General features: G+C 42.2%; 1 protein-coding gene across 1 annotated transcript in view; it reads left to right on the forward strand.

Annotated features, from left to right (window-relative positions):
* The first annotated feature begins 657 nt into the window (after positions 1-657).
* Positions 658-22,132, forward strand: part of LOC306962664 (transcription factor Maf-like) — a 61,653-nt gene continuing 40,178 nt past the window's right edge. The window contains exons 1-2 of the mRNA XM_079555889.1: positions 658-2,571; positions 7,485-7,546. Of these exons, the coding sequence (XP_079412015.1) occupies positions 1,604-2,571; positions 7,485-7,512 (996 nt within the window). The 5' untranslated portion in view covers positions 658-1,603 and the 3' untranslated portion in view covers positions 7,513-7,546. The remainder of the gene's footprint in view (positions 2,572-7,484; positions 7,547-22,132) is intronic.

Genomic DNA, 22,132 nt, shown 5'->3' on the forward strand with positions numbered 1-22,132 from the left:
TTTACAGAGAGTAATTTACATCTCAAACATACATAGTTGAGTGTTTCTCAACATGACCACAACTCTGCTTTTAAGCACAAAACAACAGATTTTCTTTTAACCAAATAAACAAAGAGAGGACTGGCTGTTGTTTCCCTGGGTCAATGAAAGTACAGACCTCTGAACTGGGCTAAAGTGCAATGTACTGCCATGGTTTATATGGCCCTGCTCAGATAATAAGGCTTTATGGCACTTTGACATCATATCGTTTTAGATGGAACATTGGGTTCACTTGACCTTAGTGTGAGGTATTTTCAACACTGAATGGTAGCTCGAGAAGTTAAACGTTATAGGTAAAGCAAAGGTTTAGTGACAAAAAAACAAAAAAAGTGGTAAAATAATTTCTGCGTCTTTATGTTAGAAAGGCTTGGAGAGGCATTGCCATACCGCCGGTGTCCAAAAGGTGTCAGTGTTGAGTTTCATACTGGTGCGCAACGATTTGGTCGATTTCTGTTGCGCACTGTTTGTTGTTTTAACTGTATCACAACATTTAACGTTATATTCAGATAAACCTAAATGTATGCGGACACATTGAACGCAGCTGAAAGAGTTAGTTCGTTTAGTGTAGCATCATTTTCATTTTTAACCAATAGCCAATCTAAAAACAAAAAAAAATCCGAAACATTGAGTGGGCTATTTACAATCATCTGAATGTTTAGCTGTCGTAACAAAACGCTTTTCTGTGTAAAGGGGCAAGATTATTGTGCACAATATGCAGTGCTGTCTATTATACTCACTTATCCCACAAATACAGCCTATGCATGATCATTCGACTAATAAAGTGAACAACTTCAAAACGTCTATAAACTATTTTTGTAACCATATTTTAATATTTTGTATATAATTTATTTCCGCTAAGCTTCTGTCGACGTTTTGCATTCAGTTTACTGAAAAGTCTGCGCTCGTCCATCGTCACGATCATTGAGAGCAGCATATAGTGAAATAAGTTGTTATCGAAATTAAAACAGCATTAAGGAAAACGAAGTCAAAAAGTGAAGCTGCGTCTGCGTCTCAGGTGACAGTCAGCTGACAGCCTCTAAGAGTTGAGAAAAGTTTGCCATCAGTACACTATAATATGGTAATTAGCTCACAGCCTGCGCGACCCTATTGGCTCTTCGTCCGAGTCAATTTCCCACTTCCATCCTGACGTCAGGGCAGCTACAATGCTCTTAAACTCATCTGCTGTGTGATCCCTCGAAAAAATCGTCCCAGCAGTGAGCAGCTCCTACGCGCTCACTGCCTTTACTTTCGGCTTCTTTTGCCCTCTCCGCGTGCGCCACGCACTCATGAAGAGACGTCAAGTGTTACATGTTTGAAATCCAAAACCGCCGACTTTCACATGCTGAAAAGGGACTCCGCTACTCGCGCGCGCGGCACCGCTGTGTCTGTGCACTAGACTGCAAAGACAAACTCTGAGTGGCTGCGCAGGGAAACGCGGAACAACTCGCTTTTCTTTTTAAAAGACATACGACTTTAAAAAGCAAAACTGGCTCACGTTGTTCCAAACCAGACCAGTTTGACAGCTGCTCCTCAGCCCGGTTGGAGGACTGTCAGCAGCAAGAGGATGGCATCAGAACTGGCAATGAGCAACTCCGACCTGCCCACCAGTCCCTTGGCCATGGAATATGTTAATGACTTCGATCTGATGAAGTTTGAAGTGAAAAAGGAGCCGGTGGAGCCCGATCGCAACAACAGCCAGTGCAGTCGCCTTATCGCCGGGGGATCATTGTCTTCCACCCCGATGAGCACGCCTTGCAGTTCGGTGCCCCCCTCTCCCAGCTTCTCTGCGCCCAGTCCGGGCTCAGGGAGCGAGCAGAAGACGCACATAGAGGACTTCTACTGGATGTCCGGTTATCAACAGCAGCTCAACCCAGAAGCACTGGGCTTCAGCCCCGAGGACGCAGTTGAGGCGCTCATCAACAGCAGTCACCAACTCCAGTCTTTCGATGGCTATGCCAGGGGCCAGCAGTTCCCCGGAGCGGCCGGTGCGGGGGGCGCCATGGCCGGGGAGGAGATGGGCTCTGCTGCAGCCGTAGTCTCTGCAGTGATCGCCGCAGCGGCGGCACAAAACGGCGGGCAACATCACCATCACCACCATCACCACCACGCCGGGGCTCACCACCAGCAGCCCGGCGTGCAGTCCAGCAGTGCCTCGGCACCGGGACACACGCACATGCGCATGGACGACCGCTTCTCGGACGAGCAGCTTGTGACCATGTCCGTGCGCGAGCTTAACCGGCAGCTACGAGGGGTCTCAAAGGAAGAAGTGATAAGATTGAAACAGAAGAGAAGAACCCTAAAAAACAGGGGCTACGCGCAGTCCTGCCGCTTCAAGCGCGTACAGCAGCGGCACGTCCTGGAGGGAGAGAAGACCCAGCTCTTGCAGCAAGTGGATCACCTGAAACAGGAGATCTCCAGGCTGGTCCGGGAGAGGGACGCCTACAAAGAAAAGTACGAGAAGCTCATCAGCACCGGCTTCCGAGAAAACGGCTCGAGCAGTGACAACAACCCCTCGTCCCCGGAGTTTTTCATGTGAGTCCCCCTCTCCGCAAAGAATAACTTAGAGAGGCCGCTAAAAGTTTTCAGTAGGACTTATTTTTCATTTGGCTCACATGCCCATAGACCAAGAACTTATTCGACAACTTTTTGACTTTTCTTTTATACGTTTTCAATATGCGGCTGTTTTAGGCATATCTTTTTTTATTTGATAAGAACTTGTTTGAGAATACTTCGCCCTAATATCAAAGTGAAGCTGTCCAATCATGGCGGTTCATTATATTTGCAATATTTGCCTCGACTATAATTTTTTGAAAGTTGATTCAACTTCATTGCGCAGTATACCCGTGTGCACGAAGGCACGCAGTATACTCTGTCAAGTTCATCAACTCTCATCATTTTCCTTTGAGTTCAGTCTGTCCAGCAGCACCATCGAGATAAGTTTCAAAACGTTCTTTTTTTTTGTGCCTTTTGTCTGCCAATCTGTGGAGGACCTGTCGTCACCTCATCTCATACGTTTGCTTGTTTTTGTGTTGACCCGCAAAAGACTGAATTTATGTGACAGTGCGGACTGTGCCCTGCATGCTGGACATGTATGGTTCTTTTTGTGCTTGAAGATGTCCTTTTTGTCGGATGACTCCAGCATGACATTCATTCTTCATTTAAGACGCTTCACTTTTTTGGGGCATCATCAAAAAAGTGACAGGACTTTTCCTCCCACCCATGCAATGAACTCCGGGGCATTTCTGCTGTGTTGAAGTGCGAGCCTCGGCTCACGGGGTACAAAGTGCGCTCAGTGCGTTTATGGAGCTGAAGCGTGGGTCTGCGCAAAAAAGACTCACAGAAATGACCCACAACCCCCCACCCCCCACCCCCCACCCCCCCTTACAGCTATTGTCATTCATAACAGTGTGCATTGGACTTAAAAATAATATTAATTTAAAATGATAATTTAAAGTAAAACACAGAATTTGAAGCCTGCGCTCAAAGTACCAGAAACAGTGAGAATTTATTTTTATATAGGTGCAGAGAATTGGCGAGGTTCCAGTTAATACAAAGATAGTATTGTATAGTGCATACACAGCGCTTTGCTGCATGTGCTCTCAAACACAAGTGTGAGCGTGCTCATTCTTGTACCGACCAGAAGATAGTTTAAGAAAAAAAAAAAGAAATATTGTAGATGCAGCTTAGGAAAATTGTCAAGCTTTTGGAAATGTCTCTCCTAAGCAGAATGAGTTGAAATGCACTAAAGTCGCCTGGAATTACAAGTAAAATATATGTAGTATTGACGGAACTTTGCCATTGTGTTGCGCATGAGGCGCAAATATTTCGTACTTTTCAATGATGATAAATTTATAGAAAGACTGTCCTCAGCAAAGTTGATATTTGCAAAGCAATAATTATCTATTTAATAATGTCTGGACATTGTTTGGCTCTTTATAGGGATTGAAACCCTGCATGTACAAAATGAGGGAAACCATCCTCCTTTAAATATTGAAAATATGTTAATGAATCGTCATCTTACATAATATATATTCTATATTTTGCTGTGCAAAATTATTTCATTCACTAACCTGTGATGTTTATATGTGCTCGTTTTTCATTTCATACAATTAAATGATATGCAATAAATGTATGTTACTGTCTACAATAAGTGTCATTTTCTCACCTTTTTTTGACGTGAAATAGACGTCAAAAAGACACATGTAAGGGCACTGCTAAGATACATTTCTAAAAATGTAACAATAGCTTTACGAAACACACATGCGGAATTTGGTACCAAATTAAAATTCTATTTCAAATGTAGATCAGTCAGGGTTCTGCCGCGCATTTACTCTCACAGAAAAGCTGCAGGGAAAAGTGAAGTTTTTCATGTGTGAAAATAAAATGGTGAATTATTTCATTATTAAAAGTTCAACGGGTACCATAGTGTGTTACAGTGAGTGCACACAGTTGAAGCTGTGATATCACACACTCGCAAAGAAGCATAATCTTTTCAGCACATTAATTTGAAGTATTCTCAATATATGAACCGGCTTTTTCAGAATTCAGTTTGCAACAATACGATGACATTTTAGTAAAATTGTATCACACAGACAGAGCAACTATAGCGACATTACTAAAGTAAGTTCCACTCAGTCTTAAGCTGTGGATTCAGCCTGCCTCGCTCACACTGTGTTCTGGTTATGCCTTTTCATCTTATATATTTCAGTGACATAGTGTGTTTGCGGTGGGCAAAAACACTGCTTTCACAAGCATTTAGTGTTGGAAACTGAGCAGAATGTACCTTTTCTCTAGTTGTGCATTATGGGTCAAGGAATGCATTTGAGGTTTTCTCGTCAAAATAGGAAAAAAGACAACAGCTTTAGAGGACTGTTACAAGTTAGATTTTCCAGTCCGATGACTGAGGCAGCTCAGTGTGTGTGAGCAGAGGACACACAGGATGGGGACAATCTGATAAGACAAAAGTGAGACTAGGACAAACTGTATATTTTTTCTAAAGATATTGTATACATTAATGAGTTCACACATATGCAGAAGTAGTCCCAGCTCTCTTATTTCTGACGCCTGGAGGGGTGTGATGCTGCGGAGTGAGGGGTGAGCTGAACGACTGAGACAATGGTGGGGGCTCGGGCTGAATTAAATGATTTTGCAGATGATTAATAGTAGTGTGGCCCGGTAGCTCCTGCGATGTAGAGATGATAAATCGTGAGTGCAGTTCCATGCAGCTGTGCCAGAGTTGGGTCTAAGCATGCACAGTCCAGGCAATTTACAGCCAAGACGCTCCCCTTCTGCCTCAATTTATTTAATTACATCTATTTGAGCCCACCATTAGCACCGCGCTGTTTTTGAGCTTCACCGAATGTATTTTAGTCCTGGGGAGATTTTTAAGATTTCCACTGCCACTTCATTGTACGCGTCTGTAGCCACATTACCATAGCCATCGTACGTAAGTATAAACGTCAAGGTTGATAAAGACCTAGGAGATTTGCCTCTGATAGAAAAAAAAAGAAAACGATCAACTTCAGTATTTACTATTGATTCTCTCAATTCCCTCAAGTACATTTTCACATACATTTTACACATTTACATTGTTAAATTATGTTTTGTATCTTAACCTTTTTTCTGTCCAATAATATAGACTGAATTACAATATGAGGAGATACTTATTTGCTCATTACATATAGTGCACACAACAATTTGTTCTCTTATGTGAGTTGTATTATTATTTCATTGATTTCTTTATTTATATTTGGCTAATTTAACAGCCTCGGCAAATCATTACGTCTAAGAAAACACGTACAAAGTTGTTTGAAAAGTAACGATGATGATTTCATAAAATTGTAATACAAATCGGTAGTTTTCTTTCTAAGCACTATAAAAATGTACTTCTAACATAAGCACACACACACACTGTCCCGGTGCCTTTTTGACATCCATCTTTTCTCCTCATCCCAACACTCTCTTTTAAATTGCAATGACATTTGCATGAAGACGGATTTAATTTGCCAAGGCTCCTTCCCGTCTTATTTCTGTGGGATCAGCACAGAGCATACATTATATAAGTGATAAAGCTATTGATCGCGTGATGATGAATCGGGATGGAATGCTGACACTGGGCACTTGACAGCAACAAATGCAACTCAGTGTTCACTCAAGCATTAAACTTTGTCATAAAGCAGATGAAAGAAGGGAACAGTTGGAAAGTGTAGCGTCGCCTCTTTAAATAAAGTTCCCTTATGTTTATGCGATTTCCTCGCTGAGACAAATATGAAATGTATATGATGTGAAGCGCTCCAAAAAAAAAAGTCAGAGTGATCAGGTGAGATGAGAACGCACTGATTTCCTGTTCACAGCCCACTCGATTACACACACCTCACTTCAAATTATAAGTTTATGCACACTTTTTTTTTCCATTTTCAGTATTTTTTTTTTTTTTTTTTGCTCATCACCCGCATTTTACTTTTGGCGGCCACATCCTTACCGTAATCACCAGTAAAAGTGGTGAGTTGTATCAGGTCAATGGAGGGGAAAATAAAAAATAAAAAAACAATAGTGACGGCGATGTCGTCATGGCACTTTTTCGATTGGCAGGACATGAAGTTCATTTTATTCTCACGCCCACATCAATCAGAAGCGGTTCAGTGGGTGTGCTCAGAAAAACTGTGTGGTGAAATAGAAGCAAGTGCAATAGGCGAAAAAATCAAAAGAACAAAAAAAACGGTATTGTTTCAGTTTTGGGCTGAGACGATAATACTGCCGTTATAATGAGCCAGATTAACCAAAAGAGGAAAATCGTTTCAACCGCATGCGTGAGGTGGTTTCGCAAAAGATTCTACTGACTGATGGCAGAGGGAAAAAAAAAGGAGAGATGCTTTACATTTGAAAAGTCGCACATAAGTTTAGAGGGGGGGGGGAGCAGTTTCATGGCTTCTATCTGGTTTACACTTGAATACTGTTTTTATCGTCCGTTTTTTTTTGTGTTTTTTTTTTCATTTTCGTGTTTTGTATAAAGCGGATGTGAGGAGACTGACTGGTGTGGTGTCATGACAGACTTGTCCTTGAAAGGCTGCTGCAGGTGATGTTGATAATGAGCTGGTGTGGACCTGCCGAGGTAATTTTATAGCTCTGTAAATAGAGCTAAACCATGAGACTGTGGCTTCCACTAATCCAGATGCATCTCTCACACAGAGCCTCTGCGTAAAGTATCTAAGCTGTTCGAAGAGACGAGGCGATGTCAAAAAAATAAAATAAATCACGCTGCTTCAGATCAGAAAAGTCTACAAAAAAAACACAGGTTCTTATTATTTTCAAGTTCAACGTTCCCAAAGGACTTTTTTTTATTCCATCATGAGGGATTTAGTGACATCTAGTGGGGATTGGGTTACTGCTCTGTACTGAGTTACTTACTTTTTGTTGTGTGTGTCTGACGGTATGCGCTTCTTTAGGTCGTCGAGAAAATTCCTTCATCTGTGATCCAAGTCACCGTCTCTACACTCCGGATTCTGAGGTAAAAAAACAAAAAAAACACCTTTTTTTCATTCTGTTCATATCAGTCAAAGCACGGTATACACAAATAATGCATGAATAATCTGTTCAGTCATGTGCTGGGGGCCCACACATGAAAAACGTATGAGTAAAGTGAAAAAGACAGAAGTTACACACACACACACACACACACACACAGTATCTGCATGTGCTTTAAAGTATGCCGGTAAACCCACACTCACTCTCATTTCTCTCTCGTATGTCTTCAGCACTATTTGTTTCCACCACTTTTGTGGGAAAATAAGTCGCTACCATATTTGTATTTAGTCATGTGCGCCCTTTTCATACTCAGATTCAGTAAACGTCAACATGTTTCTTCTAATCACAGGATGCTATAATAATAATATAATGCGCTGTAGCCTATATATTTAGTCTGCGTATTCCAATATAAAATATCGTCAACAATATAAAAAATATAGAACTTCAAAAACATAAAAGATATGATTGGGTGTTTTATATATATATATATATATATATATATATATATATATATATATATATATATATATATATATATATAATTTTTGCCTCTGGCTTTGCTATTGCTGCTTAAAACAGTATTCACTCAATACACCAACTCAATAAAGCGACTGAACTTAGAAGCCCTATACGTCACATTCATAAGATGAAATAACAAGTGCGGACGCTCATGTTGATACATTCCCACCTCTGTCAGGTAGGACTAGTATCTGCACGGGCGCATTTGTATCCACTGTTATTTACCTGATTGCGTCTAAGTGGAGCATATAGGATCAGTACCTGGCTGCGCTCCAGGTCCACTTAACTTCAGGAGGGGGCGCAGGACAAGAGGCCTCAGGGATGACAAGGACAAATCTTCTTTAGATGAAGTGTTTTAAGTGCTTTGATTCCCCCCCCCTCCCGCGTCATCACCGTGAATTAGATGCCCTCTCCTCACCGATCAGGGCTCTAGAATATAAACAACCACACACGGGAACACATGAGTGAAAGTGGAAAAGCATGAGGGTGTCTGTCTCGGTCTCGTAAATCTCCCTCACTGTGCGCGGCTAAACTGATGTTGCACCCTGACAAGCTTGCCTGCCTGCGTGGAGAGAGGTATGGTTGGACTTCAATTCACGACACAGGGAGAGCGCCGTCTTTGTTTTATGCAAATCCGCGAATATGGAAGAGGGGGGGATGGGGGGGGAAGGGGGGAAGGGATGGGCAGGTGGGGCCAATGAGCAGTCTGGCCACGTAGCTCCAGGAAGACAGGCTGAGTGATGGAGATCGAGAGCCAGGTCCCAGCGTCCTTGCCTGGGGAAAGAGTGTCCAGACTCAGGGCCCGGGCATGTCTGCACAGCGCCATGCATGCGCTGGGAGAGACTGTGGCTTCATCAAACCACCGAGAACTTTTGCTCCCACACTACTACAGTAATGCTCCTTTCCACGGGAGCTCAGAGGTCAGAATGAACATCGCAGCAATACCACTTTTTGCACTGCCATTAATGACCTCTTTGAATTTTCCCTGCTTATCATATTTCTTTATTTATTCAATCAAACTATTCCCGTCATGTTTAAGGCAAAATCACCCCCGGAGATTCGATTTCCGACAGCTTAATCGCAGCCTTGATCTCACTCTTGGAGGTCAGAGCGAGTCCAAGTGAAGAGTTACCTGAGTGGTGGGTGTTAAGATGTCAGGTGGCCCCGCGGTAAAACGGGGGAGTTCAGGGCACAGCAGGGAGCTGGAGGACTCCGAATGTGCTGACAAAGATGAACTACCAGGTGTGGGGATAAGGCGTTGAAAAATAGAGAGTAAATATAGAGTGAGGAGGATGTATATAAATGCATGTGTACTTGCGCTGTGTTTTATTTTGGGTAAAAACTCGGGGCTGAGAAGACATCAAGGGTCAACTAACTGTATGGGCTTGTGAAAAGGAGGGTGTTCACGCTTAATAAGTTGTTAAAAAAAAGTGCGCATGTTGTCAAATGAACCCATGGCAAATTGAGTATACTTATAAAGGTGTCAATTTGTCAAAGAACGCCAGCTAAATTGTCCTCGTCACGACTCACAATCAGTCACATGTGTTTGACTAGAGCAAGATCTGGTAGGGTCATTTTAGATTTTATGTTATAGACCTGGTTTGGATCTGGTGGCACACACCGATAGACACATGTTTTCTTAGGTCGTAAAGCTAAGACATCACAGATCGTCGGTCATACTCTCAGGAGGGTCACTAAAACATGCTGAAGCGGGATCACTCCAGAAAAGTTATCTGGTGACTTGCCTTACACCGTAGTCCCGCGGGTGTTTGCCTGTTCTGAAGATCTGTCTTTATTTAAAGCCACTATGATGGACTGGTGTTCTCTGCCCGATCACGCTCCGTTCACGGTGCCAGGATGTTGATGGCAGGCATTGAGGACACATGAAACTGATCCCGCCCGACCTGTCGTGTGGAGGGAAGAGTGAATGGGGCAGGGGAAGGGGGTGAGGAGGCCACTGAGAAGCACAGCATAAGAGTAAAAACAACCTCGCACCCCATATAGGTCAAAAGTCAAAGGATGATTTATTCAGGGGTGCGTGTCAGGCCCCTCCCTCTCCGTGCTACACCTGCCTCTCAGAAAGGACTAAGAAACTAGAGACTGCTCTGAGGAGGACTCTATATTTAGCCCCGGCGACCCAAGACACCATGGGCTAACTTTAAAGTTAAAAATATACATATAGGCATGTAAGTACAGTGGAATAAGCTTCTCTCATAACCAACAACCCTATCCAAACATTAATATAGCTCGTGTAAGGTTTCCAGATGTCGAAATCAGAAAAACGAAAATGACACACAACTAGTTTCAGACGTCACTGCAGACAGTATTAGAGGCAATACATTTTAGGATATGTATTTTGAAAAGAAAGCATTTGGTCCATCATCACTGCAATATTTGAAAAAGTGTGGGATGCAGTGAATTGTTATTTCATCTCATCTGGATAAAAAAAGTACAGTATAATGTCTTCGATCATGTCAATTTAGTATGTCACTTCAATGCGACTGATGTAGAAAATAAAATCACTACTACCAAGTCCATTGCTATGCACAAACATAGCAATGATTTGTGTATTTTGCCTAAAAGAAAAAAAGTTCTAAATATTGTTTTGGATGTACAGGTAACAATATTGACAATAGCTGTAAATATAAACTACCAAACAAAACAACTGAATTTATTCTAGATGGAACCGGAAAAAAAAATAAAAAAATGAATTGTGAAGTAATAGCACATTTAGCCCCGAGTCTTTGGGCAGCGCTCCACTTTGCTAATTATTTTCCTATGGCAGGATTCTCAGCATGGCGCCCCTTTCTCGCTCTAAGAGCAGAGGCTGCGCGGGAAGTGCTTAGTCAGCCGCGCTCTGGTGAGATACTGTTGTCGAATCTCCAGTGAAGTATCACGAGGCAGGCCTGATGAAGACATGGCCGGGGCGCGAGGGCGAGGCGACAGGGGAACGCCCATTATCTCTCCGCCGGTCTGTTAAAGTACTGTTATAATGACAGGGCAGCAGTACTGGGACAGATACAATATTATTGTATGTGTGTGTTATGGCAGGGAGTGAACTGATGTCCAAGTCAATAGAGGCCAGTTAAGAGCTATTTTTACGGGTTATTGTCGCTAATGATATCAAAAGTTCAGCACCCTGGAATACAAGGCACAAGAAGACAAATAGGGTTCTCAACAAGAATTGGGCTGTCACAAAAAACTATAGGTGCAAAGTGTGAAGAGGCACATCTAAAATACAGAAAAAGAACGTTGTGATGTCTTTTCTGCGTTACTATTACAGAATAATCCTGTGCATTTAACAAGGATGGAAATTAATTACAATCAGTAGAATTTTATTTTATTTTTGCAAAAAACGGCGTGAAGATTGGGTAGAGACAAGGGCCGGGCCAATATATCGGCTGGCTGATATATCAGGCCGATATTTGGGTATTTTCAATATCAACTATTGGCCGATAAAAAGGCAGATATCTCCGGAACCGAAAGTGATAGAGACTACCTGTTTTTCGCACTGGAAAGAGCTCAGTTAGAGCTTAAAATTCCCTAGTCCTCAGGGGAGCAGAGTAACCTGGCTAACGCCAGGCTGCTGTGTGCGCAACAGCCTGCACAACAGCCTGGGGACCATGGCCGACATCTCCGGTGGATTTGGGAACCAATCACAGAGCGAGGAGGGACGGCAAGACGATGACGCGCTATTCGATATATGGAAGCTTGTAGTTTATTTACGGATAATAAAAAAAAAAGTTTATTTACGGATCCAACGTGACAGCAGCAGACACGATGGTATTTTTTGATCAAGCTTTAGACCTTGTTCTAAATAGTTTATATTCAAAAGTTTACAGCGGGTGCGTCATACGTCATCTCATACGATGATACGATTGGCCATGGCCTCGTGCAGACGCAAGAGACTTTTTTTTTTTTTTTTTCGTATCGCCCAATAAACGAGTATGGACGATCGTAAACCACACCTCTCCTACGAGAAAATGAATTGGTGGTCCCCAGACTAAATATCACTTGTGATTTTAGTCTGGTGTTAGCCAGGCTAGGAGCAGAGAAACATCGCGGTGAATATCGGTCACAGGTTTGTACACCTATTGTACATATTTTGTGTTCTAGACTTTTATGTATTATTTCGGAACCATGAGAACCCCTGCTGTCACAATTCAACGCTGACACGTTTACAAAAATATTGGGCAAAAATATCAGCGGTGCAAATCGGCATCAGCCTTAAAAAACCCCACATTGGTCAACCTCTATTAGATACATTTGTATGTATTTATATGATTGAAACCTTTACTAGAATAATAACTGTTTGACTGTAGGCTATTTAAAAGATATAAACAGGGTTGAAGTATAAGACAGCTCTTCATAGACAATCAGACAACCATTCACAACCATGTTAGAGGAGAGTCATGATAACTCCCCCAGTATACCAAAGAACTGCAAAGGTACTGTACACCACAAGTTTGTAGAAGTACCTGCAGGTCATTGGGGGAGTGGTCTAATCTGGCTAACCTCCTGATTTTGGGTCAGGGATTACTTTGATTACTTTGGGGAAAGTTAGTTTTGAAGGGAGATCACAGGGAATAACAGGTAGTGAGTGAGTGTGAGATGGGACAGAATTTAAAAGGAAAAATGTCCACTGTGGAAGGCTTTGGGCGACTTAGTCCATGTGAAAAGTCCTATACAATTTACATTTCTTCAAACAAATTAGTTGTATTATAGACAATGTCACTAAATAAGGACAAATGAAGTTTCACATGCGCGCACAAACATACACACACACACACACACACACGAAAATAAACCCCTATATACGGCAGTGCTGCTCCCTCCCCCATAGCCCTACAGTGCACCTGCTCTCTCTGCTCCTTCTCTGGACGTCCCATCTTCTCCTTCCCCCTGTACACACCTCCTCTACCTCCACTCTCCTCTTCTCCCCCTCGTTAGCTTGATGAATGGCTTCACTGCGGGGAAAGTGCTGATTTTCATGCCTCTGTCTGATTTCTGCTGGCTGTTATTAATTTCAAACACTCAGAGAAAAGCAAGTGAGTCAATAAATAAGGAAATGAACACACTTCATCCTGCCACACAGTGCTTCTCACGGCGTTTAGTCAGACACTCTTTAGTTTCACTGTTAAATGCCAAAAAAAAAAGAGCTAGATTTAGCCACATAACCCGGCAAACAGGAGCTGGAGAATCTAGTGTCCTTTCCCGCTCTTTTCCTTTTTCTATTGAACAACTACAAAGCACAGTCGTCTTGAATAGCAGTAGTTAGAAGAAATCAAGAAGAAGAAATCGCTGGTGTTTACCATAGTTACTGCCGTACATTAAGCGCTGTTGTAAGGCTCCATGTTTTAGTGCACATTATTTGTATTCAAGGCTTAATGCATTCTATAATAACAAACACACACATTTACACAGTGTAATCTGTCTTATTGTCACAGCCACCTCCACAGGATGTAAGTGTAACGTCTTTAATCAAAGAAACAAAGCACACTTACTTGTTAGAGTCCGGCATGATAGAACTGGTGCTCTGTAATTTAGCTCTTTTTGTCCCCTAAAAAGGAAAATAATTTACAATGAAACGCCAAAGAGCACCACAGCTCCGCAGAAAGCAGTATATATAGCTTCATACGATCTTAACTGAAAATGTCATGAAACATTAGGTTAAACTCAAACAAACCACTGCCAGTAAAAACAGAGACACCTTGAGAAACACCGCGCTTGTGCCAAGAGTGACGCTTTGTCTTTATGTTCCCATATGGTGAATGGCAGCATTTCATACATATTCATAGCAAAACAGTCTCACGCTTTTGCAATGTCATTCATTCATCTTTCCTGGAAACTTTATTTGTACATGTTCGGAAATCAGTGAACCTTGTTTGTATTGCAGTAACAGATTACACAGAATATCAGTGTATCAGATGAGTAGCAGCGCAATGATGTGGGGGCAGAACAAAAGCCGTGCATGTATTAGTGGTAGCTGCAAAGTTAGTGGAGCCTGCCTGTCTGCTCCATGCTTCTCTGAGCGCAGACATAACTATTGTGTTTACAAGGCTGGTCTGTTCTTACTGTTAAATTATTCCATTGTAGGCTTTTGCTCAGGGAGGGAGAGAGGTGGAAGTGGTGGCGTGGGGAGCAAATAATTGTCCCTCTCATAGTTCTGGTTAACCAGTTTGAGGAATGCTCTTTGCATTTGTAATTACAGGGTTGGACTAGTGTCACCATAGAACATGCCCTCAGACACCAGGGAGTTAATAGAAGATGTGTGTGAAGGGGGCAGGGTAAAAACGGACTGTGGTTATGAGGCTTTTAGATAACATAGAATATAGTTTTCATTTCATTTGCAGAAATGTATCAATGAGCCAGACGTATTGTGATTGACAAGCTGCGGCCACTATTGTCCAATAGGTAGATTTGACATTTGACCCATCTTTTAGTGTGGCAATGGGGAGCAGCTCTTAAAGGAACAGGCCAGTGTTTTTCCATATTGAGATATGTTCTTACCTGAGCTTCGACGAGTTGATGCGTAACTGTCTGGTCTTTGTGCGTGCGCTCAATCACGCAAAAAGACCAAAGATGTTGTTAGCATTTAGCCTCTCCCAGCATATTCCTATGGCTCCAAACTGCGGTGAAGTTAGAAGCGACCAAGCTCTTCCACATTACAGTTATATGAAAAGTTACACGATCCAAGTATAGTTACACAAAACTAAATATGTCGGTTTTCAAAGCAGATAAAAAGGGGTACTATGTTGTAAGGCATAATAATACCTAGCACTTCGACTTTACTGTGCGAACGTCGAAGTAAAATGCTAAATGCTAACAACAGAAAAACAGAAGCCTATTCCTTTAAGCTAGGTTTGGCAGGACTGCGTTGAGGCTTTGCCCTATTGTGCATGTTTTAAAGGAACAGGCCACCGTTTTTCCATACTGAGATATGTTCTTACCTAAGCTTAGACAAGTTGATACATACCTGTCTGTCTGGTCTTTTTGCGAGCCCATGGAAGAGTTTGGTCGCTTCTAACTTCACTCCGTTTGGAGCCATAGGATTATTCTGGGAGAGGCCAAATGCTAACAACATCTTGGTATTTTTGCATGACTGAGGGCACACAGTTCTTCCATACTGTGATATGTTTTTACCTGAGTTTAGACGAGTTGATACGTACCTGTCTGGTCTGTGTGCATGCCCGTGGAAGAGCGTGGTACCTTCCAACTTTACCCCCATTTGGAGTTCTAGGAATACATTGGGAGAGGCCAAAGGCAAACAACAGCTTTTGTCGTTTTGCGTGACTGAGGGCACGCACAAAGACCTGACAAGTACGCATCAACTCGTCGAAGCTCAGGCAAGAACATATCTCAGTATGTAAAAATGGTGGCCTGTTCCTTTAAGTTGATATGATAAACTGAAACATGCAGACACTACACTGAAAGGCCCCAAAAGATCCATGAATAGAACCATAGACCTTCTTGCCTTGAGATGAAAGCCCTAGCCTCTCAGCACTGCTCAACATTCCGTTATGCACCCTGGCCATTAAAGCTGGGTGTTAGAGCCACAGCTGATTCTCTGGTTGCGATGAGTGGAGAGCAGTGTAGGGTGACATTATCGGAAGCGGATGCATATAGAAACTTAAAAAAGACACGTACAGAAAGAAAATACTACAACACACTTTGTATCTCTGTGTATCCCTGCTTAGGTTTCTCTGATGACCGCTGACAAACTATAATAAGACATCCTATAGAATAGCACTGTTTACTTCATTCAATTGGCCATCGAGACTTAGCCAAAACATTTCCTGTCGTGTCCTCAAAACAGCAGGTTATGTAATAAAAAAGACATATGGATTTGAGTAAATGCATTCCCAGTTGCCCACATTAGTACAAGTGATTGAGAGGGACAGAGTTTTTCCTTCCCTCTCGGTGAGGAAGAATAGTTGCGGTGATGCTCATGACAGCGGAGGGAGACGAGTAACAAGAATCACACCAACACAGCAAGAAACAGAGAGAAAACAAGCTGAGATGAGATGAATGGGCTTACAATACTTTGTGGTCATGTTTTGCATGTGCATCACGACAACAAACACGACTGATTCGCTCTTCTTTTCCGGCTACTATAGCAAGCATAGAACATAGATGTCAGTAAACAAGCATTTAAAGAATACATTTACAACACACACAATAAATAAACAGACACATGAATATTGCAGCTTAAAAGCCCTAAAACTGATTTGTTTTCAATTTTTCAATCAAGTAGTGGAATATTTGTTTTGTTCTCCAGCATATTGTAAGTAGACAACAGGCTAGTAGTTGTGGTTAAAGCTTTACATCATGTTATTATGTCATTCCCTCATTAAAAACATGCCTGAAGTCTTGCCTTGGCACATTCCCGTATTTTTGAGTAATCTGTAAAAACTCTGATGGAAGCCATTTTAGGGATAGGTTTGCCTGAGTCCTCCTAGGAACGCCCCCACCTCCTGGAGACGCCTCCGACCTTTCGTCACCAGCTGAGTAAACAGTCACTGCTCCTAAGCCGAACCCCCTCCCCACTGGTGCCACAGACAGCGTGTGGAGGGGGCGTGTCGGAAAGTTTCAGAGGTTCTTAAAGAGACAGAGGCCTATTTCAAGACATTCGCCACAGCCATTTTGACAGAGCAATTTTCTACAAGGCAGTTATTCTAATTTACTGCATTTACAGACCAACAGAAGGTTTCGTCATCATTGTAGTGTGCTATAGACTGGTGCTATGTGATTGAAAAAAGAATAATACCCCCTCTTTAACATTACCATGATGTATTTCTGTATGCAAGTTGTGAAACACGCTCATAAACTCATGCCTAAAGATTACATGAAAACATACAGAGGGCCCGATCTTCCGCCTGGCGCAAGGACAGCATTGGTCAAGGCGCCTGAGGACGTCGCTTAGGGAAAAAAATGGGTCAGCTGACGTGTGTGCTAGAAGCAGCGCTGAACTCAACCAGTGCTTGCTGCATTCCCTTCGCTCGATCTCCTCTTACATGTAGATAACGCGCAGCCTCACTCATGTTATTATGCTTTTGCAGGACAAACTACAAACAATTTCTTCCACTGTGAGTTAAATACTGTCCATGCCTAGTGCAAGTAAAGAGCGTGGGGCAAACTCCATGCCGTAGAAACGTGATCAAAACACCAGCATGTGCGAACCCAGTCAATGCCCGTCTATGGCACTGCATGTTATAGTGTGTCTTGTTTGTTTATAGTATCAATAACATCTTAACCACCTTAAACATAGCACACTAATACCAAATACCAATGAATCAACTTACTGCACTAAAGATACTGTATTTACACACCATATTAAAAGATATATTCAAAGAGGCGTTATACATGTCATTCAATTAAACACTCATTTGGCAAGTAATTATTACCAACACTGCAGGCTTCTCCCCTGAGTTTGAATTAGACGTACGCATGTCATGCAAATATACACATCCCTGAATGAGTCGCACAGCAGAGCGCCACACTTCTTCTCATTTCCTTTTACTGTCTCTTGATAGTATCCCTAATAGACCTCTCTCCCAGTGGCACGCTGCTGTTGCAACATTCACCTACTATTGCTTTTAATGAGATGTCTGCGCTGGTGTGCGGGGGCTGCTGCAAAGAAAGATGTTAGTGATCCTCATGGCCCTGTTTATCTCCACCACTCGTGTCGAAGCACTGGGAGGTCAGAGGCAGCGCTGCTCGTATCCATGGCCATTCCCACGACTAGTGTCTCACAAGCCGACTGCTCACGGGAGGATGAAAGAATTATAGATTTTTTTTTCATTCCCCTCTCCACCACCTCCACTCGTCCACTCGCTAGGGCACAGAGATTAGACAGAAGATGAGCACAGCCTGGCCCGTTCAAAGCCATACATGTCTGATCCCAGCGCTGTGGTTCAGGGAGCAGAGGAGAGAAGCATTGTCTGCCCGCACACACAGGCACACACGCTGTGTAGCCTGAGACAAGCGCTGTGCTAGTGGAGATTTTCTGGTTCAAAGCCTGGTCATATAGAGCTTGGTGTTAAACAGTGGTGCTACGACCTCTGTATGTCAACAAGCTCAGTACTTACATGTTACACAAAGCATGCAGCTCAGACTAGCACACACACGCTTTCCAACAAAGTGGATTTACCTGATACAGATGTACAAATTATGGTGATGAACACTATATAGCTTCACTATTGATTTTTGCCCCTTCGAATACCTGCACACAAAATTGCAAGCATCTGTTTCTTTTTTTCATATTAACTCTAACATACTGTTCATCTCCAACAAATGTACTAAATTGTGCTATTTCAGAGAGAGAGGACATTGTGCTCAAGTGTACACAGTCTTAATCGTCCAGTCATGCAGAAAAACACATTTACATTCATTTTGATCAAGATAATTCCATCGTCACCACAGTAACAAGATGAAATTTATATGAAAAAATAAATAAATCGATCACTATTACTAATGTTCTTTATGGCTCAATTATCCATTTGAGATATAGTAGTTACTCAACAACAGTTAGAATGTGGTCCGAGTAGTGAAAGGCGCAGCAATGGTGCGTAGTCAAAGTGTCAAGCGATGATTGCTTACTTACATGTATGGCAGGAAATGGTCAATGTCAGTTATGAATGTTTGTTGTTTTTTTTCCCCACTGTCGTTAAGTGTTTTATGAAGTGTGAATTAGAGGCTGCTCGGGCTTCACACTTAACTACAAAAGGCCATTGTCAGCAGTAGAAAAGTGTCCAAAACATAAAACGGTAATGCAAGATATCACCAAAACAATTTAACTGAAACATAGTAAATGTTCAAATATGTTTTATCTATTGTTTCTCTCAGCACTGGACAGATATGTGCACAGTAAATTCAGCTTTTCCGCACACTTTAAGGTGCATCCTGTATATAGGCTCATCTAGCTGTGTACAGAGAAGCCTGGTCAAAGGAGGAGAAGTGCAGTGTGTTGTGTCATTGGGAGGTTTGTTGTTGTTGGGACACACAGAGGGCAGCGTTCCAATGAACAGGAGGTGCGTGAAGTGACATAAGCAGGACGCAGTGACTTACTCACGCAACACCTACCTATGGACGGGTCAAGAGCATGCACAAAGTTAGACTAATCTGCTCATGTTTAGCTTGGTATATCCATGCACTTTTCTTTTGTACAAAGATTGCATAAAGAGAATGCATTGTTTTAGCAGTCTGTGAGTACATGGCGTACAAGAGCCAATCTCGCTCCATCCTCTTGGCAGCCTCCCGCTCACACACTGGGTGAGAGCTGTAAATAGCCCAAGTGTGTTGTGCATCTCTGCTGTGTTTGGACCTATTTTAGAGCTGACACAGGAAATAGGGCCATTCTGACAGCCACCCTGCCAGCCGGTACTGCAACAGCAGCGCACGTGCAGCACCGTCATAGAGACAGAGATGAGCTTATGTAGTCGAGACGGATCAAAGACTGAATCACTGCTGCACGTAGTGCAATGAGACAAAGTCCAGAGCAAAGTCAGGCCAGGGCAAGACCAAGTCACATCTGGGTTGCATTAGAAAAAATAAGTTTTCCATGAAATAGTTGAAGAAAAATATGGTCTTGGTCCTAGTCTGTCCTCAGGTCACCTTTATGCCATTCACTCGGATATACTTTTGTAGTGGAAGGACTCTTCTGTAAAGCAGATTCTGAATCTCTGGGACATTCTTGGTTAAAACCCATAGCTGCTGGATAGGTTTGAAAATCCTGGAGCCACCTTCTCAGAAAACGTCCACAAAAAATATTTAATCACTGTGATAATTATATATATATATATATATATATATTTTTAAAAAAAACATTATTTTCTCTTTCTCTTTTCTCTTTCTTGCTTAGTCACGTTTTTTTTTATGGCTTTATAATTTGTCAAAGAGGAAAGAAGGTTATAAGTGCTTTCAGGAAACCCATCCACAGTATAATGAAATGACTTTTAGTTTAACACATTCACCATTAGGTATTTGAATCCATCAGCGGGCCACGACTGAGTCCCGTACGTCTGAGTTCAAATGAAGCTGCCTCTCACTGTTAGCTCATTTGGAGAGTGTTAGCATACAGACACGAGCGCCTCTTCAAAGACTCCTTCCACTTACGGCCTGCTCTCATATTTGGGGTGCGAGATAAATTCTGCAGCCTGCCTCTGCCTTCCTATGTAATTATGTGCATGGTGATGTGCTTTTACAGCTTGCCTAACAGTTGGAAATTATCTCCCGGAAATGAAGTCCAATTAATTGTGGCACTTTGTAGGCAAACGTGGGTGCGTGAAACCACTGTAATGACACTTGACAGGAAATTGGCTTGCGTTGGAAATATTTATTAAATACGCAGCAGCTACAATTTTCTGAAACAGTCAGACATAGCTTGTTCTTTCATGTCTTACAGATTAATTGCGCGCCACTGTCTATTTTGAGGTCAAAAGTCTGGTCAGTGGTTTTTAAGATGAGAGATGATTGTCTTTAGGATATTACAGAAAGGTCATTTTTACAGTGCGCACAAGCCTTAAATATCTATATAAGCTCCAATAGGCGAGTCTATAAAAAGGAAACAGCGGTTCTTTAGGGTCAGTGACATACAGTGTAATGCCACAGTGGCTGGCTATTGTCGGACACACTCTCCTGACTCAGCACTTTCACAGAATAGCACCTTTTGTTTTTTTTGTTCCTGGAAGTCTGGTGACGATCACACCGATTCACACGCACACAGAAAAAGCCATGGGAAAGTAATTTATCAGGCATAATTCTAACATTCTTTGGCAGGAATTAGTTCCTTTATGCATTCATGTTATCCAGTCTTATACTGTAAACATTGCATCAGATTTTTGTAATGTAAGAGAGCCAAATGTGGCAAGAAAAAGGCCTTGGACGAGGGCTATACATTTTAATTGTTTATTTTACTGCAAGTTTGTGTGTTGTTTACAACACACACACACACACAACCCCAAAACAAAACAAGCGACTTCTCTTTTGTTAACGTGTTTGTTAAAGCAGAACTAAGAAACTCATGCCCTTCGACGTCATAACACTGCAGATGTCGTAGAATGTTGCGTTTTTTTACTCGTTAATTGTCCATGGGAGTAAATACTACGCTGACAGAAAAGGCGAAGGGAGAGAGGGATATTGTACATCCAATTACACAATGGAGATAATAAACACTGTTTAAGTGGCGCTAGCCCGCAGTTAGCTTTGCCCGTTAGCCTGTTATCTTCTTCTTCGTGATTCCATTTGTGTGTATTGCACCCCCAACCCGAGGCAGTAAAGTTTTTCAATATTTTTTCAAAAGTTACTTAGTTATTCTTTAAGACTGATTTGCACTGATGCACTTTGAATCTAAAAATGTGTATTATAAATGTAATGAGTATAGTTATGTGTCATTATATGTATATATATATTTTTTTATATTTGTTTTTTGGGGGGGAGGGGGGCAAGAGACATTCAGATCCCACAATGTGCAGCAGTCTTAAACAGCAGGCTACAGGGGGCATTGTTTTTCTTCTGAGTGTGTTTAATCACAGGTTTCGCTTTTCTGTTACTTGCAGGTCACTTTTTTTTTTTTCTTCCTCATTGAATTTATTTTATTCCTGAAAAAGTGACATGACAAGTCATCTTCATAACACAGCAACAGAAAATGCAATACCTGCTCATCATCATAAACAGGACACGGTTATTCCCAAATGCAAAATCTTTATGTTTACTGCTCTCAAACAGACATCACTTGAGGTCATTTTTGCTTTGCTTGGCTACACAGAACAGCGCTACGCCTAATATGTGCCGCCGTATTGGGGCCTCCCATAGTGCCACTGGGCCTGGTGATTTTTGGCAAGTTAGCAATGTGAGTGTCGTTCGGAACACGGGCAGCGCAGTAAAGTGTCTGCGCCCCGTTCAGCGAGCGCTAACAGTTTTATTATTAGAAAATAAACAGAGCGCTGCAAAACTCCCAATGTTATTAGCACCTCACCATCTGGGTCTGACAGCTGCGTTCTGCCACCAGCATGTGAACTGCCGACAGCCACATCTCAAATGTCTTTTTATC

This window comes from Gobius niger, assembly GCF_951799975.1.
Source record: "Gobius niger genome assembly, chromosome: 4".
Taxonomy (NCBI): domain Eukaryota; kingdom Metazoa; phylum Chordata; class Actinopteri; order Gobiiformes; family Gobiidae; genus Gobius; species Gobius niger.